At 43.7% G+C, this 12861-nt stretch overlaps 1 protein-coding gene across 1 annotated transcript in view; it reads right to left on the bottom strand.

Annotated features, from left to right (window-relative positions):
- Positions 1–3908: 3908 nt before the first annotated feature.
- Positions 3909–12861, bottom strand: part of LOC138666376 (uncharacterized) — a 34284-nt gene continuing 25331 nt past the window's right edge. The window contains exons 5-8 of the mRNA XM_069754603.1: positions 12063–12170; positions 5235–5262; positions 4088–4149; positions 3909–4003 (exon numbers count right to left, since the gene is read on the bottom strand). Coding sequence (XP_069610704.1) covers positions 3909–4003; positions 4088–4149; positions 5235–5262; positions 12063–12170 — 293 coding nt within the window. The remainder of the gene's footprint in view (positions 4004–4087; positions 4150–5234; positions 5263–12062; positions 12171–12861) is intronic.

Below are 12861 nucleotides of genomic sequence, written 5' to 3'. Positions count from 1 at the left end.
ATTGTGGCAAAAACAGCAATGCTGACCTTACAATTTTTTTGAAGGTTAGCCATAGAAATAGCAGAAATGATTAGACACAATAGAAATAATTGTAGACCCAACTCTTGTTTAGACATCTGATTTTACCTTTCTGAGAGACAGAATTGTTTTATAGACTTGGAGAAGTATATTGGAGTGGAAATTAATTCAACTTGAATTTTACAAAAATTCATATTATCCAGAATACATTCTTTTGTAAAGGACTTAGCACAAGTTAAGGAAAATGGTGGTCGGTGATTGCATAATACGGGATATTTCATTTGCGGAAAATAAATTTTCTGAATCAAGTTTCTTGCTTAAATTTGCCCACTTTGGAGAATTTGAATCCCATCAGATCCACTCAATTATATGGGCTTACTCTCTATCAAAGATCACGAGTTGGACTTCTGGTCATCTCAGAGATTAATGACTTCCACATACATTAGACTTAAGTAATCCAAACCCAGTTAAAATATGAAAGATTGGCTAGCAGTTTAATTTGTATTGGCTCCTCCTGACATTATCATAACATGTGACATTGAGACAGAGAAGTATATGGCATATCGGATTTCAAAAGGCCGATACTTTTTCATTAGGAGATAGGAAATAGCGACCACAATATTGTACAGTTTCACCTGTCTTTCACTAGGGGAACTTGTCAGGGAGTCACAAAAACACTGAACTTTAGGAAGGCAAAGTTTGACCAGCTTAGAGATGCCCTTAATCTGGTAGACTGGGACAATATCCTCAGAAATAAGAATACAGATAATAAATGGGAAATGTTTAAGAACATCCTAAATAGGCAGTGTAAGCGGTTTATACCTTGTGGGAATAAAAGGACTAGAAATAGGAAAAACCCAATGTGGCTAAACAAAGAAGTAAGACAGGCAATTAACAGTAAAAAGAAAGCATTTGCACTACTAAAGCAGGATGGCACCATTGAAGCTCTAAAAAACTATAGGGAGAAAAATACTTTATCTAAAAAACTAATTAAAGCTGCCAAAAAGGAAACAGAGAAGCACATTGCTAAGGAGAGTAAAACTAATCCCAAACTGTTCTTCAACTATATCAATAGTAAAAGAATAAAAACTGAAAATGTAGGCCCCTTAAAAAATAGTGAGGAAAGAATGGTTGTAGATGACGAGGAAAAAGCTAACATATTAAACACCTTCTTCTCCACGGTATTCACGGTGGAAAATGAAATGCTAGGTGAAATCCCAAGAAACAATGAAAACTCTATATTAAGGGTCACCAATCTAACCCAAGAAGAGGTGCGAAACCGGCTAAATAAGATTAAAATAGATAAATCTCCGGGTCCGGATGGCATACACCCACGAGTACTAAGAGAACTAAGTAATGTAATAGATAAACCATTATTTCTTATTTTTAGTGACTCTATAGCGACAGGGTCTGTTCCGCAGGACTGGCGCATAGCAAATGTGGTGCCAATATTCAAAAAGGGCTCTAAAAGTGAACCTAGAAATTATAGGCCAGTAAGTCTAACCTCTATTGTTGGTAAAATATTTGAAGGGTTTCTGAGGGATGTTATTCTGGATTATCTCAATGAGAATAACTGTTTAACTCCATATCAGCATGGGTTTATGAGAAATCGCTCCTGTCAAACCAATCTAATCAGTTTTTATGAAGAGGTAAGCTATAGGCTGGACCACGGTGAGTCATTGGACGTGGTATATCTCGATTTTTCCAAAGCGTTTGATACCGTGCCGCACAAGAGGTTGGTACACAAAATGAGAATGCTTGGTCTGGGGGAAAATGTGTGTAAATGGGTTAGTAACTGGCTTAGTGATAGAAAGCAGAGGGTGGTTATAAATGGTATAGTCTCTAACTGGGTTGCTGTGACCAGTGGGGTACCGCAGGGGTCGGTATTGGGACCTGTTCTCTTCAACATATTCATTAATGATCTGGTAGAAGGTTTACACAGTAAAATATCGATATTTGCAGATGATACAAAACTATGTAAAGCAGTTAATACAAGAGAAGATAGTATGCTGCTACAGATGGATCTGGATAAGTTGGAAACTTGGGCTGAAAGGTGGCAGATGAGGTTTAACAATGATAAATGTAAGGTTATACACATGGGAAGAAGGAATCAATATCACCATTACACACTGAACGGGAAACCACTGGGTAAATCTGACAGGGAGAAGGACTTGGGGATCCTAGTTAATGATAAACTTACCTGGAGCAGCCAGTGCCAGGCAGCAGCTGCCAAGGCAAACAGGATCATGGGGTGCATTAAAAGAGGTCTGGATACACATGATGAGAGCATTATACTGCCTCTGTACAAATCCCTAGTTAGACCGCACATGGAGTACTGTGTCCAGTTTTGGGCACCGGTGCTCAGGAAGGATATAATGGAACTAGAGAGAGTACAAAGGAGGGCAACAAAATTATTAAAGGGGATGAGAGAACTACAATACCCAGATAGATTAGCGAAATTAGGATTATTTAGTCTAGAAAAAAGACGACTGAGGGGTGATCTAATAACCATGTATAAGTATATAAGGGGACAATACAAATATCTCGCTGAGGATCTGTTTATACCAAGGAAGGTGACGGGCACAAGGGGGCATTCTTTGCGTCTGGAGGAGAGAAGGTTTTTCCACCAACATAGAAGAGGATTCTTTACTGTTAGGGCAGTGAGAATCTGGAATTGCTTGCCTGAGGAGGTGGTGATGGCGAACTCAGTCGGGGGGTTCAAGAGAGGCCTGGATGTCTTCCTGGAACAGAACAATATTGTATCATACAATTATTAGGTTCTGTAGAAGGACGTAGATCTGGGGATTTATTATGATGGAATATAGGCTGAACTGGATGGACAAATGTCTTTTTTCGGCCTTACTAACTATGTTACTATGTTACTATGTTAGGTTGCTGTCGGAGAAGACTGGTAGTGGCACTCTCATAGAGAAAAATGCAACCATTGGTAGAGCTGAACATTCTTATGTGTTAGGAAGTTGGGAGAGATAGCTGTTGGACAAATGAGCTTCACCTAGTCCTCCATATTGTATAATGGGCCCCACAAAGTTCTCTATACAGTATAAGGCTACTTTCACAGTTCCGTCGGTACGGGCCCGTCGCAATGCGTTGGGCTGACGTACTGACGGATGTTGTGAAATTAACTGCACAACGTGGGCAGCGGATGCAGTTTTTCAATGCATCCACTGCCCGTTCTGCAGTCCGGGGAGGAGGGGGCGGAGTTTCGGCCATGCATGCGCGGTTGAAAATGGCAGACATGACGCACGCAGCGTTAAATGTAATGTTTTTTTGTGCCGACGGTCCGCCAAAACACGACACATCCACTGCACGACGGATGCGACATATGGCCATACGTCGCAATGCGTCGCTAATGCAATTCGATGGAGAAAAAACGCATTGTGTGAGCAACTTTGCAGTATGCGCTTTATTTCCAAAATGATGCATTGTGACGGACAGCAAACGACGCAAGTGTGAAAGTAGCCTAATGGGCCCCCCACTGTCCTCCATACAGTGTAATGGCCCTACACAGTCCCCCATACAAAATAGTGGGCCCTACACAGTTCTCAGTGTAATGGACCCACAGAGTACACCATGCAGTATAATGATCCCTGAATAGTACTCCATACAAAATAATGTGCCTCACATAGCCCTTCATACAGAATAATGGGCCTTATGTAGTCCTCCATACAGTATAATGGGCCCCACATAGTCATCCATACAAAATAATGGGCCCAACATAGGCCTACATACAGAATAATGGGCTCCATGTAGTCTTTTATACAATATAATAACCCCATGTAGTTCTCCATATAGTATAATGAGGGGTGCTGGTGTCGCGGGCAAAATATTCACCAGTTTTGGCCCACGGGCCAGAGTTTGACATGTGTGCTTTAGATCATTATCAAGAGAATTGAAAAGGAATAACTCATAAATCTCACCTCTTGTGGTGGTGGAGGAGCACTGGAGGACATTCTTGGCGTTTGTACTAGAAAAAATTGAAAATAGAAGTAAAAAGTTATTTTATTGGAAAAGTAGAAGCGTCTTACCTCAGTTATTCAGTGAAACTCACCATTGCCAGAACGAATCTGCTCTGTTATTGCAATTTCTGAGGTCATCTGTTTATGGGCTTCCCTGAAAAAAGAGGCATTGTTAAGCTATTGAAAACACTTATATTTTCGCTATGCAAAAGAATTCTCTAAAATTCATCCATCATTGACCATTACTGGGTAATGATTACCTGCTATATATGAGCAAAATGAATGTGCCACAAATGTAATTAAGAAAATGTGGATTTGCTCAAATCTGAAAGTTTTGCTTAGCAAGAAACCAGCAAAATGTCAAATGGCCAGCCATGATCTTCCTGGATTATATGGGGTCGGGAAAGAGTTAAAAAACAGATTTATGTATACTCACCCTGCCCTCACCGGTCCCACTGTATGGCTTAACTTCAGATGTCTTCTTCGGTCTGGACTTAACCATGCCTTCTGTGGCATCTATAACATTGACATTAAGATATTTTGGGGCCTAATCTGTGCAGGACTCAATGAAGATGGTGGGTTCGGAAAGATTCTGAAGTCAAGACCAGACCAAAGAAGTAAACCAAAGAAAACCGCAAGGTAGGACAGGTGAGGTCTGGGTGAGTAATGTTTTTTTCTAAACTTTTTTATGTTCTGGTATTGGGAGAAATTCATGACCAAAATAATACATTTTGATTCTGGTCGAATCAACTGGTTGCAAAGTGAATTTCATGGAAAAGCTTAAGCCATTGTGAAAATTTAATTTTTACAGATTTGCAGCAACTTTCAATCTTCTATATAGTTTTGATATCTGATCTATTAGTGCACAGCTTTGCTAAAGTTTAGCTGCATTTTCTGTTGGAGTCTGAGGACATTTAAAATCCATGTATTTTTATTTCCACTGTTTATTGCCCTATCCCACCCGGAACCCTCACATATAAAGCTAAACAGCGAAGCTCCTCATATTCGGATTGGCTTTCGTGTACTACTCCAAACCCATAAAACTAATACACTACTTTTTTTTAACATAAAATCCACCCTCATGGAGCATGGAGAGATCATACAGAAAACATTGTAATATTATGTGTTGTTTTCTGCAAATTTTGTAATAAAATAGTGGCTCATAATTGTGCCATTTATATGTGGTGTATTTGCTTAATTGGACACAAAATGTAATACATCAGTATATGATAAACACACCTTCTGCTGGGCTTCTTGCAAATAATACCTAGAAGAAAAATTAAAATAGAATAATAATGATTAACACTTGCATTGTAACCTATAAGACAATGAGCTCCTTCTACCTGTATCACCCTCCAGGGGAAGGAGACTCACAACTTCTATCTATATCACCCTGTAGGGGAGGGGACTTATAGCTCCTCCTATCTGTATCACCCTGTAGGGGGAGAAGACTCATAGCTCCTCCTATCTGTATCACCCTGTAGGGGAGGAGACTCATAGCTCCTCCTATCTGCATCACCCTGTAGGGGATTTGTATATGACCTGGTGGTTAGGAGCACCCGGCACGACCTGATAGATAAACTCACACAGGACAAGCTCTGGGATGTGGGAGCTCTGCTGACCGCAGGCCCTAATCCTATCACAACAACTAGAAATAGCCGTGGAGCGTTCCTGACTCTCCCTAGACGCCTCTTCACGGCCTAAGAACTAGCTAGCCCTAGAGATAGAAAATAAAGCCTACCTTGCCTCAGAGACATTTCACCAAAGGAAAAGGCAGCCCCCCACAAATATTAACTGTGAGTAAAGATGAAAATCACAAACACAGAAATGAAACAGGTTTTAGCAAAGGGAGGCCAGACTAATTAAATAGACAGAGGATAGGAAAGGTATCTTTGCGGTCAGCACAAAAAACTACAAAAGACCACGCAGAGAGTGCAAAAAGACCCCCGCACCGACTCACGGTGCGGAGGCGCCACCCTGCATCCCAGAGCTTCCAGCTAGCAAGACAAAATCATGAAAGCAAGCTGGACTAGAAAACCAAGAACAGAAAATAACAATCGGGGACTTAGCTTCTTGCAGGAAGAGACAGGTCTCCAGAAGGTCCAAGAGCGAACTGAACCAGCACAGGAACATTGACAGCTGGCCTGGAGTAACGATCTGAGTGGAGTTAAATAGAGCAGCCAACCAAAGGATAAACCACGTCACCTGTGTAAGGAACCTCAGAAGCAGCAGCTTCACTCACAGCCACCAGAGGGAGTCCATGGACAGAACTCGCCGAAGTACCATTCACGACCACAGGAGGGAGTTCGACAACAGAATTCACAACAGTACCCCCCCTTGAGGAGGGGTCACCGAACTCTCACCAGAGCCCCCAGGCCGATCAGGATGAGCCAAATGAAAGGCCCGAACTAGATCAGCAGCATGAACATCAGAGGCAAAAACCCAGGAATTAGCTTCCTGACCATAACCCTTCCACTTGACCAGGTACTGGAGTTTCTGTCTCGAAACACGAGAATCCAAAATCTTCTCCACCACATACTCCAACTCCCCCTCGACCAACACCGGGGCAGGAGGATCAACGGAGGGAACCATAGGCGCCACGTATCTCCGCAACAACGACCTATGGAACACATTATGGATGGCAAAAGAAGCTGGAAGGTCCAAACGAAATGACACAGGATTAAGAACTTCAGAAATCTTATATGGCCCAATGAAACGAGGCTTAAACTTAGGAGAGGAAACCTTCATAGGAACATGACGAGATGACAACCAAACCAAATCCCCAACACAAAGTCGGGGACCAACACAGCGCCGGTGGTTAGCGAAACGTTGAGCCTTCTCCTGGGACAATGTCAAATTGTCCACCACTTGAGTTCAAATCTGCTGCAAACTGTCCACCACCGTATCCACACCAGGACAGTCCGAAGGCTCAACCTGCCCTGAAGAGAAACGAGGATGGAAACCAGAATTACAGAAAAAAGGAGAAACTAAAGTAGACGAGCTGGCCCGATTATTAAGGGCGAACTCAGCCAAAGGCAAGAAGGACACCCAATCATCCTGATCAGCAGAAACAAAGCATCTCAGATATGTTTCCAAAGTCTGATTAGTTCGTTCGGTTTGGCCATTAGTCTGAGGATGGAAAGCCGAAGAAAAAGACAAATCAATGCCCATCTTAGCACAAAAGGACCGCCAAAACCTCGAAACACACTGGGAACCTCTGTCCGAGACGATGTTCTCTGGAATGCCATGCAAACAAACCACATGCTGGAAAAACAATGGCACCAAATCAGAGGAGAAAGGCAATTTAGACAAGGGTACCAAATGGACCATCTTAGAGAAGCGATCACAAACCACCCAAATGACCGACATCCTTTGAGAAACAGGGAGATCCGAAATAAAATCCATGGAAATATGCGTCCAGGGCCTCTTCAGGACCGGCAAGGGCAAAAGCAACCCACTGGCACGAGAACAGCAGGGCTTAGCCCGAGCACAAGTCCCACAGGACTGCACAAAAGAACGCACATCCCGTGACAAAGAAGGCCACCAAAAGGATCTAGCCACCAAATCTCTGGTACCAAAGATTCCAGGATGACCAGCCAACACCGAACAATGAACCTCAGAGAAAACTCTACTAGTCCATCTATCAGGGACAAACAGTCTCTCCGCTGGACAACGGTCAGGTCTATCAGCCTGAAACTTCTGCAGCACGCGCCGCAAATCAAGGGAGATGGCAGACAAAATTACCCCCTCTTTGAGAATACCAGCCGGCTCAGGAACATCCGGAGAGTCAGGCACAAAACTCCTTGAAAGGGCATCAGCCTTCACATTCTTAGATCCCGGAAGGTATGAAACCACAAAATCAAAACGGGAGAAAAAGAGCGACCATTGAGCCTGTCTAGGATTCAACCGTTTGGCAGACTCGAGATAAGTCAAATTCTTGTGATCCGTCAAGACCACCACGCGATGTTTAGCTCCTTCAAGCCAATGTCGCCACTCCTCGAATGCCCACTTCATGGCCAACAACTCTCGATTGCCAACATCATAATTGCGCTCAGCAGGCGAGAATTTTCTAGAAAAGAAGGCACATGGTTTCATCACCGAGCCATCAGAACTTCTTTGCGACAAAACAGCCCCTGCTTCAATCTCAGAAGCATCAACCTCGACCTGAAACGGGAGCGAAACATCTGGCTGGCATAACACAGGGGCAGAAGAAAAACGACGCTTCAACTCCTGAAAAGCCTCTACAGCCGCAGAGGACCAATTGACCACATCAGCACCCTTCTTGGTCAAATCAGTCAACGGTTTAGCAATACTAGAAAAATTAGCGATGAAGCGACGGTAAAAATTAGCAAAGCCCAGGAACTTCTGCAGGCTCTTCACAGATGTCGGCTGAGTCCAATCATAAATGGCCTGAACTTTAACAGGGTCCATCTCGATAGTAGAAGGGGAAAAAATGAAACCCAAAATGAAACCTTCTGAACTCCAAAGAGACACTTTGACCCCTTCAGAAACAAGGAATCCGCATGAAGGACCTGGAACACTATTCTGACCTGCTTCACATGAGACTCCCAATCATCCGAAAAGACCAAAATGTCATCCAAATATACAATCATGAATCTATCCAGGCCAGGTACTCTCGAAAGATGTCATGCATAAAGGACTGAAACACAGATGGAGCATTAGAAAGCCCGAATGGCATAACCAGGTACTCAAAATGCAAAATGGCCCTCGGGCGTATTAAATGCTGTTTTCCATTCATCGCCCTGTTTAATTCGCACAAGATTATACGCCCCACGAAGATCTATCTTGGTGAACCAACTAGCCCCCTTAATCCGAGCAAACAAATCAGAAAGCAGCGGCAAAGGATACTGAAATTTGACTGTGATCTTATTAAGAAGGCGGTAATCAATACAAGGTCTCAAAGAGCCATCCTTCTTGGCCACAAAAAAGAACCCTGCTCCCAATGGTGACGACGACGGGCGAATATGACCCTTCTCCAAGGATTCCTTTATATAACTCAGCATAGCGGCGTGCTCTGGCACAGATAAATTAAACAGACGGCCCTTAGGAAACTTACTACCAGGAATCAAATTAATAGCACAATCGCAATCCCTATGAGGAGGTAGGGCACCGGATTTGGGCTCTTCAAATACATCCCGGTAATCTGATAAAAACTCAGGGACTTCAGAAGGAGTGGAAGGCAAAATTGACAACAATGGAACATCACCATGTACCCCCTGAAAACCCCAGCCGGACACAGACATAGATTTCCAATCTAACACTGGATTATGGACCTGTAGCCATGGCAACCCCAAAACGACCACATCATGCAGATTATGCAACACCAAAAAGCGAATATCTTCCTGATGTGCAGGAGCCATGCACATGGTCAATTGAGTCCAGTACTGAGGCTTATTCTTGGCCAAAGGCGTAGCATCAATTCCTCTCAATGGAATAGGATACTGCAAGGGCTCCAAGAAAAAACCACAGCGCCTGGCAAACTCCAAGTCCATCAAATTCAGGGCAGCGCCTGACTCCACAAATGCCATAACAGAGTAGGATGACAGAGAGCAGATCAGAGTAACGGACAAAAGAAATTTAGACTGTACAGTACCAATGGTGGCAGACCTAGCAAACCGCTTAGTGCGCTTAGGACAATCGGAGATAGCATGAGTGGATTCACCACAGTAAAAACACAGCCCATTCCGACGTCTGTGTTCTTGCCGTTCAGCTCTGGTCAAAGTCCTATCGCACTGCATAGGCTCAGGCCTATGCTCAGAGAATACCGCCAGATGGTGCACAGCTTTGTGCTCACGCAAGCGCCGATCGATCTGAATGGCCAAGGACATAGACTCATTCAGACCAGCAGGCGTGGGAAATCCCACCATGACATAATTAAGGGCTTCAGAAAGACCCTTTCTGAAAATTGCCGCCAGGGCACACTCATTCCACTGAGTAAGCACAGACCACTTTCTAAACTTCTGACAGTACACCTCCGCTTCATCCTGACCCTGACACAAAGCCAGCAAGATTTTCTCTGCCTGATCCACTGAATTTGGTTCATCATAAAGCAATCCAAGCGCCAGAAAAAACGCATCAACATCACGCAATGCAGGATCTCCTGGCGCAAGGGAAAATGCCCAGTCTTGAGGGTCACCACGCAACAAAGAAATAATGATTTTTACTTGTTGAACGGGGTCACCAGAGGAGCGGGGTTTCAAAGCTAGAAACAGTTTACAATTATTTTTGAAATTAAGAAACTTAGATCTATCCCCAGAAAATAAATCAGGAATAGGAATTCTAGGCTCTAACATAGGATTCTGAACCACAAAATCTTGAATGTTTTGTACCCTTGCAGTGAGATGATCCACACAAGAGGACAGACCTTGAATGTCCATCTCTACACCTGTGTCCTGAACCACCCAAAGGTCTAGGGAAAAAGAAAGACAAAACACAGTGCAAAGAAAAAAAAATGGTCTCAGAGCTTCTCTTATCCCTCTATTGAGATGCATTAATACTTTGGGCCAGCTGTACTGTTATGACCTGGTGGTTAGGAGCACCCGGCACGACCTGATAGATAAACTCACACAGGACAAGCTCTGGGATGTGGGAGCTCTGCTGACCGCAGGCCCTAATCCTATCACAACAACTAGAAATAGCCGTGGAGCGTTCCTGACTCTCCCTAGATGCCTCTTCACGGCCTAAGAACTAGCTAGCCCTAGAGATAGAAAATAAAGCCTACCTTGCCTCAGAGACATTTCCCCAAAGGAAAAGGCAGCCCCCCCACAAATATTAACTGTGAGTAAAGATGAAAATCACAAACACAGAAATGAAACAGGTTTTAGCAAAGGGAGGCCAGACTAACTAAATAGACAGAGGATAGGAAAGGTATCTTTGCGGTCAGCACAAAAAACTACAAAAGACCACGCAGAGTGTGCAAAAAGACCCCCGCACCGACTCACGGTGCGGAGGCGCCACCCTGCATCCCAGAGCTTCCAGCTAGCAAGACAAAATCATGAAAGCAAGCTGGACTAGAAAACCAAGAACAGAAAATAACAATCGGGGACTTAGCTTCTTGCAGGAAGAGACAGGTCTCCAGAAGTTCCAAGAGCGAACTGAACCAGCACAGGAACATTGGCAGCTGGCCTGGAGTAACGATCTGAGTGGAGTTAAATAGAGCAGCCAACCAAAGGATAAACCACGTCACCTGTGTAAGGAACCTCAGAAGCAGCAGCTTCACTCACAGCCACCAGAGGGAGTCCATGGACAGAACTCGCCGAAGTACCATTCACGACCACAGGATGGAGTTCGACAACAGAATTCACAACAGGGAGGAGACTCATAGCTCCTCCTATCTGTATCACCCTGCAGGGTGAGGAGACTCATAGCTCCTCCTATCTGTATCACTCTATAGGGGGAGGAGACTCATAGCTCATCATATCTGTATCACCCTGTAGGGGGAGGAGACTCATAGCTCCTTTATCTGTATCACCCTGTAGGGGAGGAGACTCATAGCTCCTCCTATCTGTATCTTGCTGCGGGGGGAGGAGACTCATAGGTCATCATATCTGTATCACCCTGTAGGGGGAGGAGACTCAGAGCTCCTCCTATCTGTATCACCCTGTAGGGGAGGAGACTCATAGCTCCTCCTATCTGTATCATGCTGCAGGGGGAGGAGACTCATAGCTCCTCCAATCTGTATAACCCTGTAGGGGGAGGAGACTCATAGCTCCTTCAACCTCTATCACACTGCAGGAGGAGGAGACTTACAGTTCATTCTAACTCCATCACCTTGCAGGGAGAAAAGACTCATAGCTCCTCCTACCTGTATCACCCTACAGGGGGTGAAGACTCATAGCTCCTCCTATCTGTGTCGCCCTGCAGGGGAGGAGACTCATAGCTCCTCCTATCTGTATCACCCTGCGGGAGGAGACTCATAGCTCCTCCTATCTGTGTCACCCTGCAGGGGAGGAGACTCATAGCTTCTCCTATCTGTATCACCTTGCAGGAGGAGGAGACTCATAGCTCCTCCTATCTGTATCACCCTGCAAGGGGAGGGTCTCTTACCTCTTTTCGTTAAGATGAAGATGATGATGACAGCACATAAAATAATTACGGACACAGCAGCAATCAAGATAAATACCCATGTGCGATCATCAGGCTGGTTATGAAAACCTGTATCCAAGATAGATCAATTAGAATTACATTATCAATATTAGCGCAGATTATTATATAAAATATTAAATTGTTGCTCACCACAAAAAATATATATTTTTCCTATCAGTGTGATAGTGTAAAAACTTGCTAATCGCTGGGGCTCTGACCGATGGAACTACCAGCAATCTCTAGATCGCGTATCTGGACCCCTGAGAACAGAACTCTTCCAACCCATTCTGACTGAAGTGGAGGTGCGTATGTGTGGCCCATGATCCAATAATTGCTTATGGGGCTTTTGTATACCACTTAACTTTCTCTGCCACACTAATAAATAATACATAGCAGGTTGGAGGTCTACTCCATTCTAGAAGGGGCTGCAAGTCCCCAGTCTCCTGTTTCCAGAGAGCAACAAACACTCCAACAAGTTCAATGACATATACACTGCCTTAAAAAATATTCATTCAAAGAGAACTTATCCACATTTTTCATGTTACATGATTAAATGTTTTTTATTTGGATTCTCTTTGATAAGGATTTTAAGTAGTAGGCATTTGTGAGGTGAAAAGGAAATGATAGATGGTTTTCTAATTATTTTAAAAACATAAATCTGAAAATTGTTATCTGCATTTGTATTTAGCCCCTGTAGTCTGATACCACTAAATAAAATCCTTAGTGACCAATTTCCTCCAGAAGTCATTTTATTAGTAAA

The sequence above is a fragment of the Ranitomeya imitator genome, chromosome 2, assembly GCF_032444005.1.
Source record: "Ranitomeya imitator isolate aRanImi1 chromosome 2, aRanImi1.pri, whole genome shotgun sequence".
NCBI lineage: Eukaryota > Metazoa > Chordata > Amphibia > Anura > Dendrobatidae > Ranitomeya > Ranitomeya imitator.
This window is presented reverse-complemented; position numbering and strand designations above follow the sequence as displayed.